The sequence below is a fragment of the Apium graveolens genome, chromosome 6, assembly GCF_009905375.1.
Source record: "Apium graveolens cultivar Ventura chromosome 6, ASM990537v1, whole genome shotgun sequence".
NCBI lineage: Eukaryota > Viridiplantae > Streptophyta > Magnoliopsida > Apiales > Apiaceae > Apium > Apium graveolens.
This window is the reverse complement of record NC_133652.1, coordinates 242,547,781-242,569,378: the sequence shown is the minus strand read 5'-3', so window position 1 is coordinate 242,569,378 and position 21,598 is coordinate 242,547,781. Positions and strand designations below refer to the sequence as shown.

General features: G+C 31.8%; 1 protein-coding gene across 1 annotated transcript; it reads right to left on the bottom strand.

Moving 5' to 3' along the window:
* Positions 1–9,289: 9,289 nt before the first annotated feature.
* LOC141665828 (dirigent protein 21-like) lies at positions 9,290–10,555 on the bottom strand. The gene is made up of 2 exons (XM_074471811.1): positions 10,063–10,555; positions 9,290–9,441 (listed from the first exon to the last, which is right to left on the bottom strand). The coding sequence occupies exons 1-2, from the start codon at positions 10,553–10,555 to the stop codon at positions 9,290–9,292; spliced, it is 645 nt and encodes a 214-aa protein (XP_074327912.1).
* Between the last annotated feature and the right edge of the window lie 11,043 nt (positions 10,556–21,598).

Sequence of the window (21,598 nt, the reverse complement as noted above, 5' to 3'; positions counted from 1 at the left end):
GCACATTCCTCACGATGGCAAGATATACATTGTCGGGGATGGCTTCACGTTGTCTCGGAGCGGATGAGGATGAGCCAGCTTCATTCTATGTGGAATCTCGGTACCGGGTAGCAAGAGTAGGTAAGAGATCGGTGGCCCGAGCATTGGGGAACCCCACCACATAATTCTTTTTCGGCCTTGTACCTTGGGGGACCTCCAAGGCTTCCATCCACCAATCCCACGTACGGCTCATCCCGATCACCCGTTTGTGTAACCTCCACGGGCATGCGCTCGAGAATGGCGGCATATCGTTCCTACAAATTCATTTAAAACAATTAACGATGCATTTAAAATCAAATAAAAATACATATAAAATCACATATAAAAATGCATTTAAAATCACATAAATACATATAAAATCACATATTAACGATGCATTTAAAATCACATAAAAATTCATATAAAATCACGTAGAAAAATGTATTTAAAATCACATAAATGCATATAAAATCACATATTAACGATGCATTTAAAATCACATAAAAATGCATATAAAATCACATAAAAATGCATTTAAAATCACATTAAAATATATATAAAATCACATATTAAAGATGCATTTAAAATCACATAAAAATGCATATAAAATCACATAAAAATGCATTTAAAATCACATTAAAATACATATACAATTACATATTAAAGATGCATTTAAAATCACGTAAAAATGCATATAAAATCACATAAAAATGCATTTAAAATCACATTAAAATACATATAAAATCACATATTAAAGATGCATTTAAAATCACATAAAAATGCATATAAAATCACATAAAAATGCATTTAAAATCACATGAAAATACATATAAATTCACTTATTAAAGATGCATTTAAAATCACATAAAATGGTCATAAAAGCACATAAAAATTACCGTAATACGCATGGCGGCCGGTGTAGTGTAGACGGGATTTTCCGGATCGGATCCAACTTTCCTATGACATTTATCCCACACCTCGAGTCTCGTCGGCTTTTTCTTTTTTTTTGTTCGTCATTACCTTTCAAAATATTAAACAACTTATATTAGCACGTCCTAATAATTAGTTAAATATATTAAATATGGTTAACGTGTATGTATGTGTGTGTGTGATGGAATATAATAATATTACCTCCCGAACTTTATTGAATGACCTTGCACCGGCACTATGCAATCTTTCAACTTGTTGTCGGTTCCTTCGTTCTTCTCCTAATACTCCAAAAGATCCTTCCAAAAAGGAACGGACCAACAAGGCGGCTTCAAAGACAACTTGCTCACGCCCTCCTCCCTTGCTTTTCGCTCCACCCTCTTCTTAAGCTCGTTCAAAGTCCTTTTATCCTCACTTTAATGTGATCTTCCACAATTTTTCGGGCCTTTGAACGGCTTTGCCCCTTAAGATGCCTATAAATTTCTAAAATTGCAAAAAAAAAATGAGGATAAATGCATCATAAAATCAAGAAATAAATGACAATTATAAAAAAATGAATTTTTAACTTACTTGAAACTCCTCGACTCTTGCATTCAACCAACCCGGATGACGTTCTTCGATATCGGTATAAGTGTAACGCCCAAGAGGCCAATTCTCCCGAATCATAGCCAAAAGGGTTTTCTTAGCCGTATCATCTTAAATACTATATTTAAACAAAAGAAAACAATAAACATTAATAATTCACATAACAATATTGAACAATAAACCAAAAATATAAACATATAGGAATAATGCAATTTAAAAACTTTTTAACACTGTCCATCGGAGATATCAATGCGATATGGCTTCAATGGAGGTTTCTCTCCATATATGCCACTCGAATGTGATCGAGGTCTCCTTCCTCGCCATTCTCGCTCCTCCGCATTTGTCATGTGCCGAGTCGGATCATTTGGGTCCGAATCTGAATCCGTCAGCTCATCCCGCAAATGCACGCTAGCTTTGCCCTTACCCTTGGCCTTTTTAGTACTAGTGGCTTTGGCCTTGCCGTTGTCCTTCTTCCCCTTATCCATCTCAACATCCTTTCCCTTCCCTTTCCTCGCCATTTCCAAAACAACGAGGCTAATCATCATCAACGTCAATAACCAAGCAAAAATATCCTAAAATAAACAATAAGAATATATTAACCAATATGTATTTAAAATCACATTACATCAAAATGTATTTAAAATCACATTACATCAAAATGCATTTAAAATCACTTAGAGATACATATAAATTCACATATTAATGATACATTTAAAATCACATAAAAATGCATATAAAATCACATAAAATGTATATTAAATCACATTACATATAAAACATATGCTAGTAAATCACATTACATGAAAATGATTTTAAAATCACATAAAAAGGCATTTAAAATCACATAAAATGCATATAAAATGCATATAAACGTATCCATTTCACAAATTAATGATTAAAATAAACAAAACTAATTAGAGCATTGTTTAATTACGCAAATTAAACCATTAAATCAACTTAATCTATATATACAATAAATTAAAGTTCCAAACTCACATATAAAGTGCAATATTTATCCATTTTCAAGTACGGATCATGTTTACAAGAGCAAAGCCCTACAAATTAACCCTAAAAATACATTTATACTTCTACTTAAACGTAAATAAACCGACAAAAAACCTAAAATTTATACTTATACATATATTCAACAAATTGACAAAACCGACGAATCTTTTACATGTAAAATTTTCCATGTAAACTGAAAAATCATATGAACTTCAATTGGAAGTGAAAAAATTCAATTGAAGTGAGAATTATCCATTTCGAGTACTTTTATGTGTTAACGAGAGCAAACCCCTAAAAATTAACCCTAAAAATACATTTATACTTCTAAAAAGAGTAAACAAACTGACGAAACACCCAAAAATTATGACTTTAACCTATATTCAACAAATTGACATAACCGACGAATGTTTTACATGCAAAACTTTACATAAAAAATGAAAAGTCAATGAAGTTTGATTTGAAGTGAAACACATCAATTTAAGTGAAAATAATACTTTAACAAACACAAAAAAATATATAATTAACTTCGAATCATATATATAAACATAAAAAATACATACACATACACACATATATGCAATCGAGTAAAAAAATAGCTTAATCATAAGAAAATCTTACATCGAGAGTGAAACCGGAGGCAATGAGAGATGATTTGGGGCTCCTTCGTGAATTAAACGCCATTGAATCGAAGTTTTTTAGTGAAGTTTTGAGTGTAATAGAGAGATAGAGATAATAGAGAGATAGAGAAAGAAATAGAGAAAAGAAAAAAGTGAACCATTTTTTTATTTATAACAGACTTAAAAACGACCGCCTGGTCCTTAAAACTGACCACCTGGTCGGTCGGTTTTAACCTTGAACCCTATGCAGCATGCAAAACGGTGTCGTTTTGCTAAAGGCGGGGTTTTTATTTTTCAAAAAAAAAACCGCTTTTTTTAGGTGGTCGGTTATGACACAAGGTGGTCGATTTATATAGAGTTTCTTTTTTTAATTATTTTTTAATTTTGGGGTTTAGGGTTTAGGGTTTAGGGTTTAGGGTTTAGAGTTTAGGGTTTAGGGGTTAAAAACCCCTAAATTTTAAAAAAAAATTATAAAAACATGATTATTATTATTTAAATAGCTTAGTTTTTGGTACATTTGCTTGTTTTTACTACGTCGGTCCATCCGTACGGTTCGATCATGTGTATTTCATAATTTTTATTTTTTATTAATTATTTCACTTTTTTAATCAAAATTGCTAATTTTCTTATAAAAACGTATTTGTAATCGTTCAAATGTGCTAATTTTTTGTGCATTAACATATTTTGACATGAAGTTAACATCCGTACGGTTCAATCGTTAAAAAATAAATTTTAAAATTATACTTATAGTATCGAATGATATGTTCAACTTATTTCGTCTACAGAATGCCGACATACTTACTGAAATAATTATATTCCATATGATTTTGATTATAATATTTTTATAATAGCCTAATTTTTGGTATATTTGTTCGTTTTCACCGCGTCAGTCCATCCATACGGTTCGATCATGTGTATTTTATATTTTTCATTTTTTTTAATTTTTAATGAAATTTTCTAATTTACTTAAAAAAATGTAATGGTACTCGTTAAAATGTGCTAATTTTTTGTGCATAAGCATATTTTTGCATAAGCATATTTTGACATGAATTTAACAACCTTGCGGTTCGATCATTAATTATACCTTTTAAAATTATACTTTTCACATTGATTTTTTTTATTTTTTAATTAAATTTGTTAATTTACTTATAAAAACGTAATGGTACTCATTCAAAAGTGCTAATTTTTTGTGCATAAGCATATTTTGACATGAAATTAACATTCGTACGATTCGATCGTTGAAAATAAGTATTAAAAATGTACTTTGACCAAGACTCCTAAAACCGACCGAGGTCAAATGTCCAAAGTGGTTGGTTTACATCAGAAGCCAATTTAATTCTTATAACCGACCACCTTAAAACCGACCGACCCTTTAAGGAGATGGTTGGTTTTATCAAGAAGGTGGTCGGTTTTAGGCAAGGAGACGGTCGGTTTTCTGGGAAATATTATGGTCAAATATTATGATTTTTTGGCCCTAACCGGACGTAAACGCATAAAAATTTAGCATTAAAACCATTAATTCACAAACCCATTAAAAATTTACTATAACTTATAAATAAAGTATCATAATCATTACAAAATTTACTAAAAATTATCTTTAAAATACAAATGACGTTATTCAAAATCGTAAATACCATCATTATCTTCGTCACCTTCATTATCCTCATTGTCACCTTCACTTATTTCTTCTTCTCCCTCATTTTCATCTTCGTCATCCTTCAAATCATCTTCTTCGTCTTCTTCTTCTTCTTCATGCCGAATAAACGGTATTTGTCCATATTGTGCAAAATCGACAAAGAGCGAAAACGAGGTTGATGCATTAGATCTATCTTCCTGAAAAGCGTCCTCTATATCATTTTGCGCAACGATAGATTCATCAATTGGGCGATTTTTAGATTTGACCACCGTATATATTTTCACTTTTGGATCCCATACACTAGGAGCATAATATACTTGTGAGGCTTGACTAGCTAAAATAAAAATCTCATTTGACTTCAATCTTGAAGTCATATCAATCGTAATCACACGATTCTTATCAATCCTCACACCATTACCAACACTATCAAACCATATACATTTGAACAAATATACATGATTGTATCCTTGATAAATAAGTCTAATAATTTCTTGTAGTTGACCGTAATAATCAAGATTATTTTCGTGCAAATTTCCTTTAACAATAATACCAGAACCGGATGTAGATTTTGTTGAAAATTTATATCCATTAACTTGACAAGTCTCAAAATTTATAACTTTTAATACCGGCCCTTCAAGTAAGTCCCAAAAACGAGGTCCTTCCACCTCATCTTTATCAACCTAAAAACAATTCAAATCGATGAGACGTTGTAATTATAAGAATTTAAAACAAAAACAAATTATACAAATTAAAAATAGATAAATACCTTTCGTTTAAACCAAGTTTTAAATCGACTTTTGACAATACGATCTAAATCTTGAGGTGTTGTTTTCGGGTGTTGTCGCATAACACGATCTTGGTACTTTCCAAAATATAAATAGAAATTAACAAAAATCATGCATGTGTCATTAACAAAAATTATTACGCATATTTTTTAAAGTAAGATTTTGGTACCTTAGATAAGGTTGAACTTCAGCAGAGTTTAAAAGAACTTATTCTTCCGCTAACTTTCGTTCATCATCACTCATGTATCGAGTTCCTTCCTTTCCAAGAGATTGAATTGGATATTTGAACACTTCTAAATTCTCAGAATTTTGCACATCAAACAAAACCTCGTTACGACGTACCTTATTATAGATCGTGTCAGAGGAAAAATAAAAGGAACAAATATTAAGAATCTCCTCCTCCATATATCTTTTGGAAATTGACCCCTCAACCCTTGCTTTATTACCGACTTTTTGTTTTAATTTCCCAACAAATGCTCAATCGGATACATCCAATGCCAATAAGTAGATCCAGCAAGTCTAATTTCTTCGGCTAAATGTACAACCAAGTGTTCCATCGAATCAAACCAACTTTGAGGAAAAATCGTTTCCAACAAACACAACGCTTTGATAACCGATTTTTCCATTATTTTCAAGTCGGTTTTTGTAACCACGGATGAACATAAATCTTGGAAAATGTTAGAAATTGTAGTGATTGCATCGGCAATAGGCGCCGGTAGAAGTTCACGAATTACGAGAGGCAATAATTTTTGAAGAAAAATGTGACAATCGTGCGATTTGAATCCATAAAATGTACACTCCTCAACATTGCAACAACGTGATATATTTGAGGAATAACCATTCGGAAGTTTTAGTGAACTAAACCATTCACACAATAATTTACGTTGTTTTCTAGTAAGGGAATAAGGTGCTTTAGGTGACTTTCCTTTCTCATCGATCCATAAATATGGTAACACCCCAAAATTCTTGCAATCCGCTCTTTCTTTCTTATGATCTTTTGACTTTGCCGCATTGACAATAGTAAAAAAAATGTTTTCAAAAATATTTTTTTCCGTATGCATGATGTCAATTGAATATCATAAACTATGTGATGACCAATAAGGGAGTTCGTAAAAGATTGGGACATGAGTCCAATGATGCTATTCCCCGTATCCGACACTTCTTGCCTTCGAATTAGTCTTTTCGGGTGGTAGAAAAACTAAACCATCAAGTAATTCCTTAACACCCTCACGGGACAAACGACCACGAAATAATCTTCTTTCTTCGTTATCAAACAAATTACTTTTTTGACGGAGTGGATCATTTGATTCAAGGAATAATCGGTTTGTGCCATAGAAACTACGTTTTCCACAATATTTTAATTGAAACCCTTGCACGCTTCCAAGACACACTTGACATCCCATTTTTCCTTTGCCCGACCACCCACTTATCATACTCATAGCAGGATAATCACTAATTGTCCACATAATAGCCGCTCTCATTGTAAAATTTTGTTTCAAAGATTGGTCGTATGTCTTCACCCCGGTATTCCACAATATCTTCAATTCATCGATGAGAGGCCTTAGACAAACGTTAATATCTTTTCCAATACTATTTGGACCCGAAATTATATCGGTCATGAACATATAAGGCTTTTTCATACACATCGATGGTGGAAGATTGTAGACAACTATCACCACGGGCCACGCACTATATGTTTTTTTCCCGGTAGGGCCAAAAGGGTTGAAACTATCGGTAGCAAGACCGAGCCTTATGTTACGAATCTCTTGAGCAAATGAAGGATACCGACGGTCAAAAATTTTCCACTCTTCTCCATCCGCGGGATGACTTATTTCTCCATCTTTCACATCTCTATTTTTGTACCATCTCATGTGATCGGATGTATGTGCCGACATATATAAGCGTTGTAATCGAGGAATTAAAGGAAAGTGTCTTAAGATTTTTTTTGCTATTTTTTTACCATCTTTCCTAGAAACATCCCGATAACGATCTTCACCACATATATCACACACAACTTTATCCTTGTCATCTCCATATAATAACATACAATCATTCTCACATAAATCAATTTTTTCATATTCAACCCTCAAATCCTTCATAATTTTTTTCATTGCATAATAACTTTCGGGTAATGTATGTTTTTTTGGTAACACATCCGTAATAAGTTTAAGCAAACTATCAAAAGCTTTATTACTACAATGCGATTTATTTTTGAATTCCAATAATTTGGTAATAAAGCTTAATCTTGTGTATTTTGTATTGCCGGGATAAATAGGTGCTCCATTTTCAACAATAACCTCGTACAATTTTTTAGCACTATCATTTGGAGCTTCTTCTACATTCATAGTTCCCGTATTCGTAGTTTCATAAAATTGATAATTTTCACCGGCTATTTTTTCCTATTTTTCACCATGCGTCGTCCACACGGTATAACCCTCAAGCATCCCTTTAGCGAGCAAATGAAATCTAAAATCATTAATCTTTAACCAATTCAATTTTTTACAACGTTTACACAGACACTTCATTGTACCATCTTCCATTCCATTTTCGCTAGCAAATTTTAAAAAAATTTCTACACCGGGGTGAATGAAATTTTATCTCTTTGCAATTGATTACCAATCCAATTTCGATCAATGGTTTCCATCTACAATAATATTTTTTAAAATTAAAAAAAAACATATTTAACAAATAATTTATTAATCTCATAATTATTCATGTATTTCATAAAACACACACACACACACTATAATTACAATAAATGAAACTAACTTACAAAGTTTCTACTACCAAACTTCAATTCTCACAACAAACATTATATAAAAAAATAAAAACATTAAATACATACACCAACATAAACACACACACATTAATTACAAAATAGGGAAAGAACTTAAAATTTTCTAAAATTCCTCTACTTCAATCCTCAATCACTTGTGTCTTTTTGCCTTTTTAATTTTTTGCCCAAAATCAAGAAATGAGGGATATAACAAAAAAATTAAAAAAAATACGTTAAAACCGACCATCAGCGGTCGGTTTTAGGCAGAAGAATAAAATGACACCGTTTTCTCTGTAACGGGTACTTTTTTTGTATTTTAAATTAATTTTTTATTATTATACAAAACCAACCACAAGTTATGGTCGGTTTTAACCTGTAGAATTTGTGGATACAACCGACCACATGTAGGTGGTCAGTTTTAAGAGTGACACATCAGCAAAACAGTGTCGTTTTTTTTTCCAGTAAAACCGACCACCCACTGGTGGTTGGTTTTATGTGTGTCACGTCATCGATACGGTGTCGTTTAGTTGGCATATAACTGACCACTGACGTCGGTCGGTTTTAGGTTGACCAAATCGACGTCGGTCGGTTATGTCCGGTCGATTTTACTCTATTTTCTTGTAGTGAAAAGAAATTTATTATAATTTTAAATATTATAAAAATATTAAAGAAGAGTTGTAAAGCTAGTTTATTTAATAACCACAAACAATAGAAGTTTAGATTAATATTAAGGCCAACAGCTGGTATTCTCAAAACATTGAACATCGACTATGGAAATCTCACATATAGTAGAAGCGTTCAACTGGGGACGTGTTCGTAGAAGTCCAGGGAGCACCCACTATAAAATGTTCCTTAAAACAGTCCATGTATGTTAATGTTCGAGTTATATATAAGCATCGTCGTACACTACTGTATCAAACTACAATTTTAAATGTATTGTTCACATTTTTGGTAACGGCGAGAAGTTTGCTGTTAGTATATTTAGTGAAACACTTGTGTCACGTTCTGCTCGGACTTGTTTGTATAATTCAAGATTTGTGGTCTTATTTGTCTTTGGTACGTTGAAGTTGGCAAATTGTTTTATACTCTTTTCTACAGGGAGGAATAAAATACAATAAAATCTGCAAATACAAAATTAGAGTAATGCTAGAGATACAAAAAATGTTACAAAAAATTGTCACAAAATTACATGGTATGAATGATGTGGCATAATAAAATGATTTAATTAATATTATTTATGTAACTGCAGTGGTCCATTTATATTTAAACAACATTTATGTGACATGTGGCATTTATAACTATTTTAGTAATTTATTTTGTATCTCTAACATTTTCCACAAAATTATAGTGAAGTAAATTATGGGTATTATTTATGACGCTGTGGTGTTGCAAGTGGTAGGAGTCTAGATAATCTGCTGCTAAAACACGAAGGCAAATTAGAATCGATGCAATTATTACAAAGCAACGAACACATAATGACAAATAATATTAAAGATTAATTTTATTGGAAAATAATACGAAAAACTTGGAAGGCACAATTCTAAATCACTAAACCACTGCTCTCTGGTAATTTTACATGAAATTGTCACGCTTATAGAACTGGAGAACTAATAAGCAAACGATAATGTTGCGGTCAGTAGTGGACGACCACGACATTGTACTCGACTATAGCATTCATACCATGAAAAAAATAAGTTGCGGCCGTAGCCGTACCTTGTGCCAGTCGAAAATCACCGGAACCGCCAACGATTGGCATCTCACGATGAGCATGTTTTACCGAATTCCTTCCCTGAATGCTCAAAGTGCTCCCATTGTGCTTTCCATTGGTGAAGACAAAATTCAAACTCATCAGAAGACCTATCTCTTGTTCGTCGGAAAACGCATAAAATCCTTGTGCTCGACCCACCAATTCCGACGTGGGTTTGGGTCCAATAGTTAACGGATCATCTATTATCATTACTAGCCCGAAGAGTCCAGGGGAATGGAAAGTAATGTTGGACTGAGTTACTTGTACAACAGTTGGGGGTTTGTCTCCTGGGTTATCATGGAAGTAAAAGTGAAGTTTAGTCACTTTTTGCTTCCTGTAGGGCAAGTTTTTGAACCATAACTCAACTTGTTTAGAATCTTCTTGGTAGCTCCCATGTACAACTGAGAGAATGTCAAGAAGGATTGAACAAACAACTATAACTATGCTTAGCTTCCTCATTTCTGTCAATGTATTCTTTATGGTGAGTGAATGAAATGTACCACAACCCTATTTTGTAGTGCATTAGGTCTTATACTCCTTTCATCCTTTTTAGTTGTCACATTTCATTTCAATTTAGTCAGATTGAAATTTGACCTAAGTTTATTAATATTTTATAATTGAACAAAATAAAAAAATTACATTACCAGAAAGTATATTTAATCTGTATTAATATATAATTTTTAATTTTTCTAAGTAATATAAAAGTAATATTTAATATTCAGTCAAAAATTGTTTAATTTAACTTTTATAAAATAAAATAAGACAACTAAAAAGGACAAGAGGGAGTAAAAGAAAAGTGATGAATTCTACTGATATGGGCTTTTCTCGGAGTCTGTGATACTAAAAATTTAAATATAAAACATCTTTTTAGATTCTTTTTAAAAAAAATATTATAAAATTATATTTTAAACTGAGAATTAAAAAAGTACCGAAAAGTAACCTCACACGATTTACGTTATCCTAGAAGGGATCTTGAATAATTGATAAATAAGATCAGGAGATTAAAAGAAAACAAATTAGAAATCTTGATCTTTTATCAAATTAGGAGAGCTAAAAGAGGACTTAAAGCTCTTTCACCGTGAAATCGACACAACTACCTGGGGGGATTAAACATGACATCGCTACCCTAGCAGTCATGGTAATAGGAGTTTAAAACAGAACTTTTATTCCTTTGAACATATAGTTTTTTACTAAAACCACCTGTAACTAACAGATTAATTTATTAACAGAATCATAGTCTAACCAAATACAAGGAAGAGGCAGAATGAAAATTGAATACAAGGTTCAACTGACGATTCTTATATGAGTGAATTAATATTCCTTCAACCACACTTATCACCAAATATCCCATCACAATCTACTGAATGAATTAAGTTTGAGGTTTTATAGATACAAAATTTTATATTTTAAGTCACTATTATTACAAAATTATCTTTTTAACAAAACAATTCTTTAAATTTTTTAAATTTTAATAAATATAACTTAATGTGAGTGCACATATATTAAGTTGGACTTAAATCTCAATATATTAGTCAATACGTACTAAGAGCATATATCAAAAAATATGCTAGTTAGAGTATTTCCAACATTAAAAACTAAAACTGTTAGTTAAAATATGTTAACCGAAATTGTATTGAACTTATAAGCAATTTTTTCTTAATCATTAGCTATATGTAAAATATTATTTTTTATTAAATTCAAATATATATTAATTAAAATCAAATAATAATCATATTTAATATATATATATATGATAATATTATAACATCTTTAAATTTATGTCAATGTTCTAAAGTCATTATAAAATTAAAATAAATAATTATTAAGATTGATTGAAAATATAATAACATATTTGAAAATAAATAAAAACATTAACATATATTACTTATATATAAAATAAAATAAATGATGACTAATACATATCTTTTATGTTAGAATTTTTATAAATTTATTTGACGATAAAATAATATTTCTACATTTGATATTATATAATATTTATTATTTCATAAATAAAAGTAGGAATGGTGCATTTATATATATAATAATGATCAACATATATATATATATATAATTTTTTTAGTATAATCTTTCATAATATTGAAATACATGTACGGGTTCAACCATGTGAATATAACAAAAATAATATATAAATTAGTTTTGAGCAAATTAAATAATATAAAATAAATGATGACTCATACATATTTTTTATGTTAGAATTTTTATAAATTTATTTGGCGATAATATAATATTTCTACATTTGATATTATATAATATTTATTATTTCATAAATAAAAGTAGGAATGGTGCATTTATATATATAATAATGATCAACATATATATATATATATAATTTTTTTAGTATAATCTTTCATAATATTGAAATATATGTACGGGTTCAACCAGTGAATATAACAAAAATAATATATAAATTAGTTTTGAGCAAATTAAATAATAATATAAACTGCATCTACACACTATTTTAACTACCGGGAGCACATACAAACCTAGAGGTTCACCAAATAAAAAAAAGGTGAAAATGACCGACACAAAACCTGGAATCAAGGGATGGTAAATTAATCCAATTGGAAAGATATTTAATATGAAACCTGAATTTTTGGATATATCAAACGAAGTTTTAGATTTGGATTTGATTTTGGATTTCAACTATAACGAACCGATACCGGATTCGAAATCTGAAATCCAATCCAAACCCAAAAACCCGATTAACGTGACACATTTATTATAGATTTTATGTAATAATTTAGATGTAAGACATATAATTTACATATTTTTCTTGTATTATTTGAGTTATAGCAGATTATTATCAAGATTGTCAACATTTATTCAGTAGCTATAACTTTTTATTTTAAAATTAGTTTTTATTATGTAAGATTTACTATGTATATATTTATAAAAAAAATGTTTTGTGATAAAATACTAAATATTATCTTATCAACATATATATCTTACATATTTTTTAACGTGTTAATGCGTGCAATATAATGTGTTTAATTACTTATTAATTAATATATTTTATTTTAGCTATTATATAAATATAATTAATAGTGTTTGTATATATAAATAATATTAAATTTAAATACATTATTCGTAATTTTTGATATCCATCCGATTTGAAACCGGACACATTTAAATTTAAATTTTACAAAACGGATCCTAACCGCGACCCGATACAGGAAGCGGATTTAGTTTGTACCTAATAAGTAATGACAATTTCTCTAGTTACTCCCTTTCACACCACGGAATTTATTTTACTTGAACGGAACAGGTGAAAGGCACCGAGTGTGTGTAATTACATGTTTTCCATTCTTTAAAAATCAATTCAAATTTTTTTTATTTAAAATCAAAATCTTTCTTTTCTAATTTTAATATTTATGTTCAAACTAAGAAAAAAGTTAATTTAAAAATTAGTCACCAAAATATTTAAATATTTAAATGTACAAATTATCATTACTTGGAAAACTTTAATTTTAAATCTTAGTTGTATTTCAACTTGAAAACTATCAAACTTTAAATCATAAATTTTATTTTAGAATCAGTAGCGATAAATTCAAAATTTAAACCATTTTTAAAAAAATAAAAAAAATATTTTCAACTTACAAACTATCAAACTTGTAAACAATTTGTGAGCTGCTGAAATTTTCAAATATATATAAAATATAAAAAAGTAATGTGAAATTAATTGTATAAAAAGAGGCTTAAAGCTTTTTAAATTGAAAATTTGTTTTTTCTGTAGCCTGACTCGGTGTTTCTTTTTTAGTTTACAAAAATATTTGAATTTAATTTACAAAATACAAGAAACCGTACCAGTGAAAGTTTATAAAAGAAACAAAAAAATAATTTTTTTGTTTAAGCCAAATTTTTAAATTTGACATTTTATAAACTGAATATAACGTGTAATAAAATTTTAGTGACGCACTAAATTTTAATCCAAAAATCGAGAGTAAACATAAATGAAAATCAAAGAATGTAAAAAAGAAAATAAGAATGAAGAAGCAAAAATGAAGCAAACATCACATGTGCATTCATACGCTGATACACAAATCCAATGCACGAAGAAGGAAAAAATATCGCATACACGGGGCTCATAAATTCAGAAAATCATCTACAATTACATGAACCTCTTAAATCTTTTTGTTCAGATTACACTACAATCCATGTATTTTAAATTGAATCATCAGACCCACTTTCCAGATTTTGAAAAATACTCCGCAAATAATAGGTGAAATAAATTTCTTTATATTCTTACGGTACAAGAAAGCGCCTAAATACAACGGCACAAAAAACCGTTATATTTAGTTAAATACAACCGTGTTTTGGGTCGGCCGAAAATGCTCGAGTCATATTTAGTAAACCGGTCGTATTTACACTAAATACAATCGGTAAAACGGGCGGTCGTATTTATACTAAATACAACCGGTAAAACGGGCGGCTAAATACAACCGCGTAAATATAACCGCGTACATACAACTGCCGTCGGTCGAATTTGAATTTCCCGCCAATACTTTTGATTTAAAATTTTCAAATTTCAGTAAAATTATGAAAAGCCCGCCAAAAATACTAAATTCGACTATATATGTTCGTTTATCAAATTCAACCACTTTTAGTGAAAAATAATTTCTACTGTTTGCAGTAGATATTCAATTTCAACCGTTTTTGGTGGATTATTATATTCAACTGGTTTCAGTCGAATTAATATAACAAAATCCCAAAAAAAGCTGTTTTAAACCACCTCTAAATGAAAAGCCATTTATTTTCCTTAAAAATGCACCAGGTATCATAAAATAATAAAGGAATACATATAAAACCGATAGTTACTTTAAAATCATTAAACTGGTTAGTTATAGTTTGTTAGATATATTTGATAATGTCATGTGTAATATGATTTGTGTTTAGTTTTCAGATCTTACCTAACAGAACAAATCAATACTTAACTAGAAATCAACACTTATACTGAAGACAAAACTTAAGATATCAGAACTTAAGTTATCAGAACTTAAGTGATTAGAAGATATTTATCAGGAGATAATATCAGGACTTAAGATGGCTTTCAGATAAGGCAGGTGGCTGATTGAAAGGAAAGAAGACCGAGACTAAGACAGAAAAAATTGTGCATGAAGAAGGAATTCTATGAAGAATAGAATACTTGGAAGAAAAGATAACTGGTTGATATATTTTAGAAAGCAGAATTATATTCCATATAAATTAGAATTAATCTTGTAACTGTGTAGTATATAAACACAGGCATTTACACTATAAGTGTTACGATTATCGAAGTTATTATTCTTTGTAACTCTAGCAGCTCTCGTGATAATTTGTTCATCACTGAGAGAGGACAGTTCCATATTGTAACAGAGTTTATTGTGTTGAATAAAATCTGTTTTCTGTTACTTGAGTTCTTATATTCGATTTGATTGTGCTAAACACCGTATTCAACCCCCTTCAACAGTGTGTGTGACCTAACAAGTGGTATCAGAGCTATATGTTAACACACAAACAGTTTAAGATCAAAAAACAATCATGTCTGAAGAAGAAACTCCAACCAAGCCCACCAAAACTGAAGAACCTCCAAAAACCATAACTCATAGTCGATATGAGACTATAAGAGTTCGCATGTTGAAACCTTCTGAGTATTCCATATGGAAAGTGAAGATGACTATGTTTCTGGAAGCTACAGATCCAGAATATCTCGACAGGATTTATGAAGGACCACATATGTCAACCAAACTCTCTGTGGAAGTTGCAGGTCAGCCAACAAAGTCTGTACCAAAGGAGAAAAGTGATTACACTGCTGAAGATATCTCATCGATTGCGAAGGATGCAAAGGTAAAACACTTGCTGCATAGTGCCATTGATAATGTCATGTCAAACAGGGCAATTGAATGCAAGACTGCAAAGGAGATATGGGATGTTTTGGAAACAAGGTGTCAGGGAACTGATGCAATCAAGAAGAACAGGAAGACGATACTCAATCAATAGTATGAGCACTTTGACTCAAAGCCTGATGAGTCATTAACTAATTTATATGACAGATTTGTCAAACTCTTGAATGATTTGTCACTAGTTGACAAAGAGTATGATATTGAAGATTCAAATCTTAAGTTCCTGTTAGCTCTTCCTGAAAGATGGGATTTGAAGGCCACAATAATAAGAGACAACTATGCTCTTGAAGAAACAACTCTTGATGAAATTTATGGGATGCTCAAGACTCATGAACTTGAGATGGAACAAAGAAGCAAGAGGAATGGAAGAAAGTCAAGAACAGTTGCCTTTGTGGCTGAGGAGGAAAGTCCCAAAGTAGCTGCCTCAAGAAAAGGCAAAGAAAAGGCTCTCATCACAAAGTGTGATACTGAGTCATCAAGTTCTGATAGTGATGATGACTCAGAAACTGAAAGTATACCTGAGATGGACCATGATGAGGAGATGATGAAGCTGTGTGCTCTTATGGTGAAAGGGATCACAAAGATTGCATACAGAAAATTCAGAAGAGGAAAGAAGTTTTCCAGGAAAGGTGCAAGTTCTGAAAAAAAAGGTTTCAGAAAATATGAAGGCAAAGGAGGAAAGTCTGACAGAGGAGATTACTCAAATGTTAAATGCTACAACTGTGGTGAGAAAGGCCACATATCTCCAGATTGCAGAAAAGGGAAAAGTGACAAAGGCAAGGCTCTTGTCATAAAGAAGAAAAGATGGTCAGATGCTTCAGATTCTGAGGATGAGGAAACTATGCCTTGATGGAAAATGCTGATAGCAGTTCTGATACTGCTGACTTAAAGGTACCTCAAACTATTTATGCCTTTCATACTGATGATATTACTGAGTTGAGAAGATATCTTAAAACCATGTTCATTAGTTATAAAGATCAAACTTTAACATGTGAAAGATTAATTTCTGAAAATCTTGCTTATAAAAAGAGGAATGATTATTTAGAAAAAGAGTTAGTCATGTTCCATCAAACTCAGAAAGATAGAGATGATGCCTTTTATGTTAGGGATGAAGTGTTAAAAATGAATGAATCTCTAAAAACTGAGTTAGAAAAGGAAAGAGAGATTATCAGGACTTGGACTAACTCTGGTAAAGCAACTCAGGATATTCTTAGTAGTGGAAACTGGAAAGAGGGTTTAGGTTATGTAGATGATAAGAACAGTAAGGGAACTATAGAAACTGAGCCTATAGTTGTTAAACAAAAACCAAAGGTGAATCCTGTTAAGTTTATAACTGGAAAGTCTTATATTGAGAAATCAGAAGTTAAGGAGAAAGTAACTTCTGACAAACCTAAACAGGATAAGCCAACTGAAGTTAACATAAGCTTAATGATAAAGAAGCAGCTTAAGCATAAGCTGAAAGATGCTAAGAATGTAAACAAGGTAAAGCCACCTAGGAAAAATAGGAATGGAAAGGAAGGTGTGAACAAAAGTAACAATTATAAGCATGTTCCTAATGCTCCTAGAAAAACATGTCATAATTGTGGACGTTCTAACCATCTGGCTTCTTTTTGCAGGAAGAATAAGAATATAAACTCCTTACCTTCAAAATCAGGAGTTAAGAGTCAGTCTGTTAGATATAAGCCACAAAATCCTTGTTTTCATTGTGGTAGTTTATGGCATTCCATTTATACTTGTAAGGAATATCATAGTTTGTACTATGATTATTATCAAATAAAACCTTCTGTAAAGAAAGTTAACATTATTCCTTCTAGTATAAGTTCTGATGCAAAGTTTGATATAGCAAATTCTGATAAGAAAACTGTTAACATAAACTCTGATGCTAAATCCGCTGCAAATGTTAACAAACTTAAAAAGGCCAAAGGATCCAAGCAAGTCTGGGTCCTTAAAACTAATCATTAGTGGTCTTTGTGATTGCAGGGCAACAGGAAGAACATCCTAGTTCTGGACAGTGGATGTTCAGGACATATGACTGGAAATAAAGCCCTGCTATCAGACTTTGTGAAGAAAGCTGGCCCAGGTGTTTCTTATGGAGATGACAACATTGGAAAAACTCTGGGATATAGAAATATCAATCTTGGGAATGTCATCATTGAAAAAGTAGCTCTGGTCTCAGGACTTAAACACAATCTGCTGAGTGTGAGTCAAATTTGTGACAAAGGTTATCATGTGGATTTCTTTGAAGAACACTGTGAAGTTGTAAGCAAATTTACAGGCAAAGTTGTTCTGAAAGGATACAGGAATGGTAACATTTATGAAGCCAAGCTTTCAACAAGTACTGATGGTTCTGCAATCTATCTGTTGAGTAGAGCATCAATTGAAGAAAGCTGGAATTGGCACAAGAAACCCTCTCATTTAAATTTTAACAATATAAATGAACTAGTCAAGAAAGATCTTGTGAGAGGACTGCCAAAGTCAGTATTTGCTCCTGATGGCCGTTGTGATTCATGTCAGAAGGCAAAACAAAGAAAATCTTCATTCAAGAGCAAGACTGAATCATCAATTCTTGAGCCTTATCACCTACTACATGTTGATCTATTTGGTCCAGTAAATGTCATGTCTATTGCAAAGAAGAAATATGCTATGGTCATAGTGGATTAGTTCACCAGATATACATGGGTGTATTTCGTGCACACAAAAAGTAAAACTGCATCTATCTTGATTGATCATGTCAAGCAACTGGATAAATTGGTCAAAGATTTTGTGAAGATCATAAGAAGTGTAATGGCACTGAGTTCAAGAATTTGATCATGGAAGAGTTCTGCAAAGACCATGGAATAAAGCAGGAATTTTCTGCTCCTGGAACTCCACAGCAAAATGGAGTTGTTGAAAGAAAGAATAGAACTCTTATTGAAGCTGCACGAACTATGCTTGATGAAGCAAAGTTGCCAACCTACTTTTGGGCTGAAGCTGTGCAGACTGCTTATTTTACTCATAATGCAACACTTATCAACAAGCATGGAAAAACACCATATGAGATGATGTAGAAAAAGAAGCCAAATCTGAATTATTTTCATGTATTTGGATGCAAGTGTTTTATTCTTAAGACTCATCCCGAACAACTATCTAAATTTGATCTAAAAACTAATGAAGGAATTTTTGTTGGATATCTACTTTCTACAAAAGCCTTTAGAGTCTACAATTTAAGAACAAGGGTTGTCATGGAATTTATCAATGACTCTTTTGATGATAAGAAGATTACTGGACTTGAAGATTTCAATGATCATGATCAGCTGAGATTCGAAAATGAAGTTTTAAATTTTGATTATGTAAATCCTGACAATCTAAATCATGATACTGCAAACTCTGATGGATTAAACTCTGATGTTATTGAAACTGTGATGACTACGCCTAAGGAAAATGCACCTGTGCAGGGGGAGCATACTGAAGATCCAACCACATCTCAAGAAGCATCAGAACCTACAACAGGCTCTTCAAGTTCTGATGGGCCAAGTTCTAATAATTCTGGAAACTCATGTTCTGATATTTCTGGAAACTCAAGTAATGAAGGATCCAACTCAGAGAACATAATTTTAGGGAGAGCATCAGAAAATGTTGATGGAGACAGCATGGATCATGGGGGAGCATCCAGTTCTAGAGAAAACCTTCCATCTGCAAGGAAGTGGACTAAAGCACATACACCTGACTTAATTATTGGAAATCCTGATGCAGGTGTCAGAACTAGAACAGCTACATCAAATGAATGTCTTTATCATTCTTTTCTTTCTCAGACTGAACTAAAGAAAGTGGAAGAAGCTCTTCAAGATGCTGATTGGGTGCAAGCAATGCATGAAGAGTTAAATGAATTTGAAAGAAATAAAGTCTGGACCCTAGTGCCAAGACCAAGGAACAGATCAGTTGTTGGTACAAAATGGGTGTTCAGAAACAAAACTGACAGTGATGGCATAATTACAAGGAACAAAGCAAGGCTGGTTGCAAAAGGATACTCTTAATAGGAGGGAATTGATTATGATAAACATTTGCACCAGTTTCTAGATTAGAAGCCATAAGGATATTGTTGGCTTATGCTGCTCACAAGAAGTTTAAAGTCTTTAAATGGATGTGAAAAGTGCTTTTCTCAATGGAAAATTGGAAGAAGAGATATATGTTGAACAACCTTCAGGCTTTGTAGATCCCAAATTTCCCAATCATGTCTACAGGCTTGATAAAGCACTTTATGGCCTTAAGCAAGCTCCAAGAGCATGGTATGAGACATTAGCTCAGTTTCTTCTGGAAAGTGGATTTAACAGAGGGACTATTGACAAAACATTGTTCTACCTCAACCATGGAAAGGACTTACTTTTGGTGCAAATATATGTTGATGATATCATTTTTGGTTCTGCAAATGACATACTTTGTAAGAAGTTTGCCAAGCTGATTCTGTCAAGATATCAAATGAGTATGATGGGAGAACTTAACTATTTTCTGGGCCTTCAAGTCGAGCAGAATGAAGAAGGAACTTTTATTTTCCAATCTAAGTACACCAGAAATTTGTTGAAGAAATTTGGAATGCAAGATTGTTCAAGTGCATCCACTCCTATGGCCACTGCAACAAAATTGGATAAAGATACTGGTAAATCAGTAGATATTACTGATTACAGAGGTATGATTGGCTCACTATTCTATCTAACTCCAAGTAGACCTGATATCATGTATGCTACTTGTCTTTGTGCAAATTTCAAGCAGATCCAAGAGAACCTCACTTAACAGCTGTGAAAAGAATTTTCAAGTAACTTAAGGGTACAGCTGATCTGGGATTGTGGTATCCTAGAGAATCAGACTTTAAGCTAATAGGTTACTCAGATGCAGATTTTGTAGGATGCAAAATTGACAGGAAAAGCACAAGTGGAAGCTGCCAATTTCTTGGAGGCAGATTGATTTCTTGGTTTAGCAAGAAACAGAAGTCAATTTCCACATCAACTGCAGAAGCAGAATACATTGCTGCAGAAAGCTGTTGTGCACATATTCTTTGGATGAAGAATCAATTACTGGATTATGGGTTAGAATTTTCTAAAATCCCTATTTACTGTGATAATCAAAGTGCTATTGCTATGACAGGTAATCCAGTTCAACACTCAATGACAAAGCACATCAGCATTAGGTACCACTTCATAAGGGAACATGTGGATGAAGGTACAATGGAATTTCATTTTGTTCCCACAAATCAACAACTAGCAAATATCTTCACAAAATAACTGTGTGGAGTTACTTTTACAAGATTGGTAAATGAACTTGGAATGGTTTCAGGTTCTTTCTCTAAATCTGCTTAATTTATGTTCTGATACATCAGACTTTATGATCAGTATTTACAGATATTACTATCTTTGTGTATTCTGTGCTTAAATTAAAAATTGCTTAAGTGGTGATTGTTGTCTGATGTGAAATTCTAAACTTTGATAGTGATATGCATGTTTCTGTGACTATTCAATCCAATGAGGATAATTGTGCTAGATGCTGAACTAGTAGTCTTTAATATACTAAAGATCCCATGTTTGAAGTAATTGTTTATGTGGAAATCTTTTAACACAAGCAAATTCTGATA

Bases quoted from the DNA above. Each gene is read 5' to 3' on its own strand.
- LOC141665828 (XM_074471811.1), bottom strand. From the start codon at position 10,555: ATGAGGAAGCTAAGCATAGTTATAGTTGTTTGTTCAATCCTTCTTGAC. The intron at 9,442-10,062 runs GTACGGCTACGG...TCCTCCCTGTAG, and splicing joins TGATTTTCGACTGGCACAAG to AAAAGAGTATAAAACAATTT.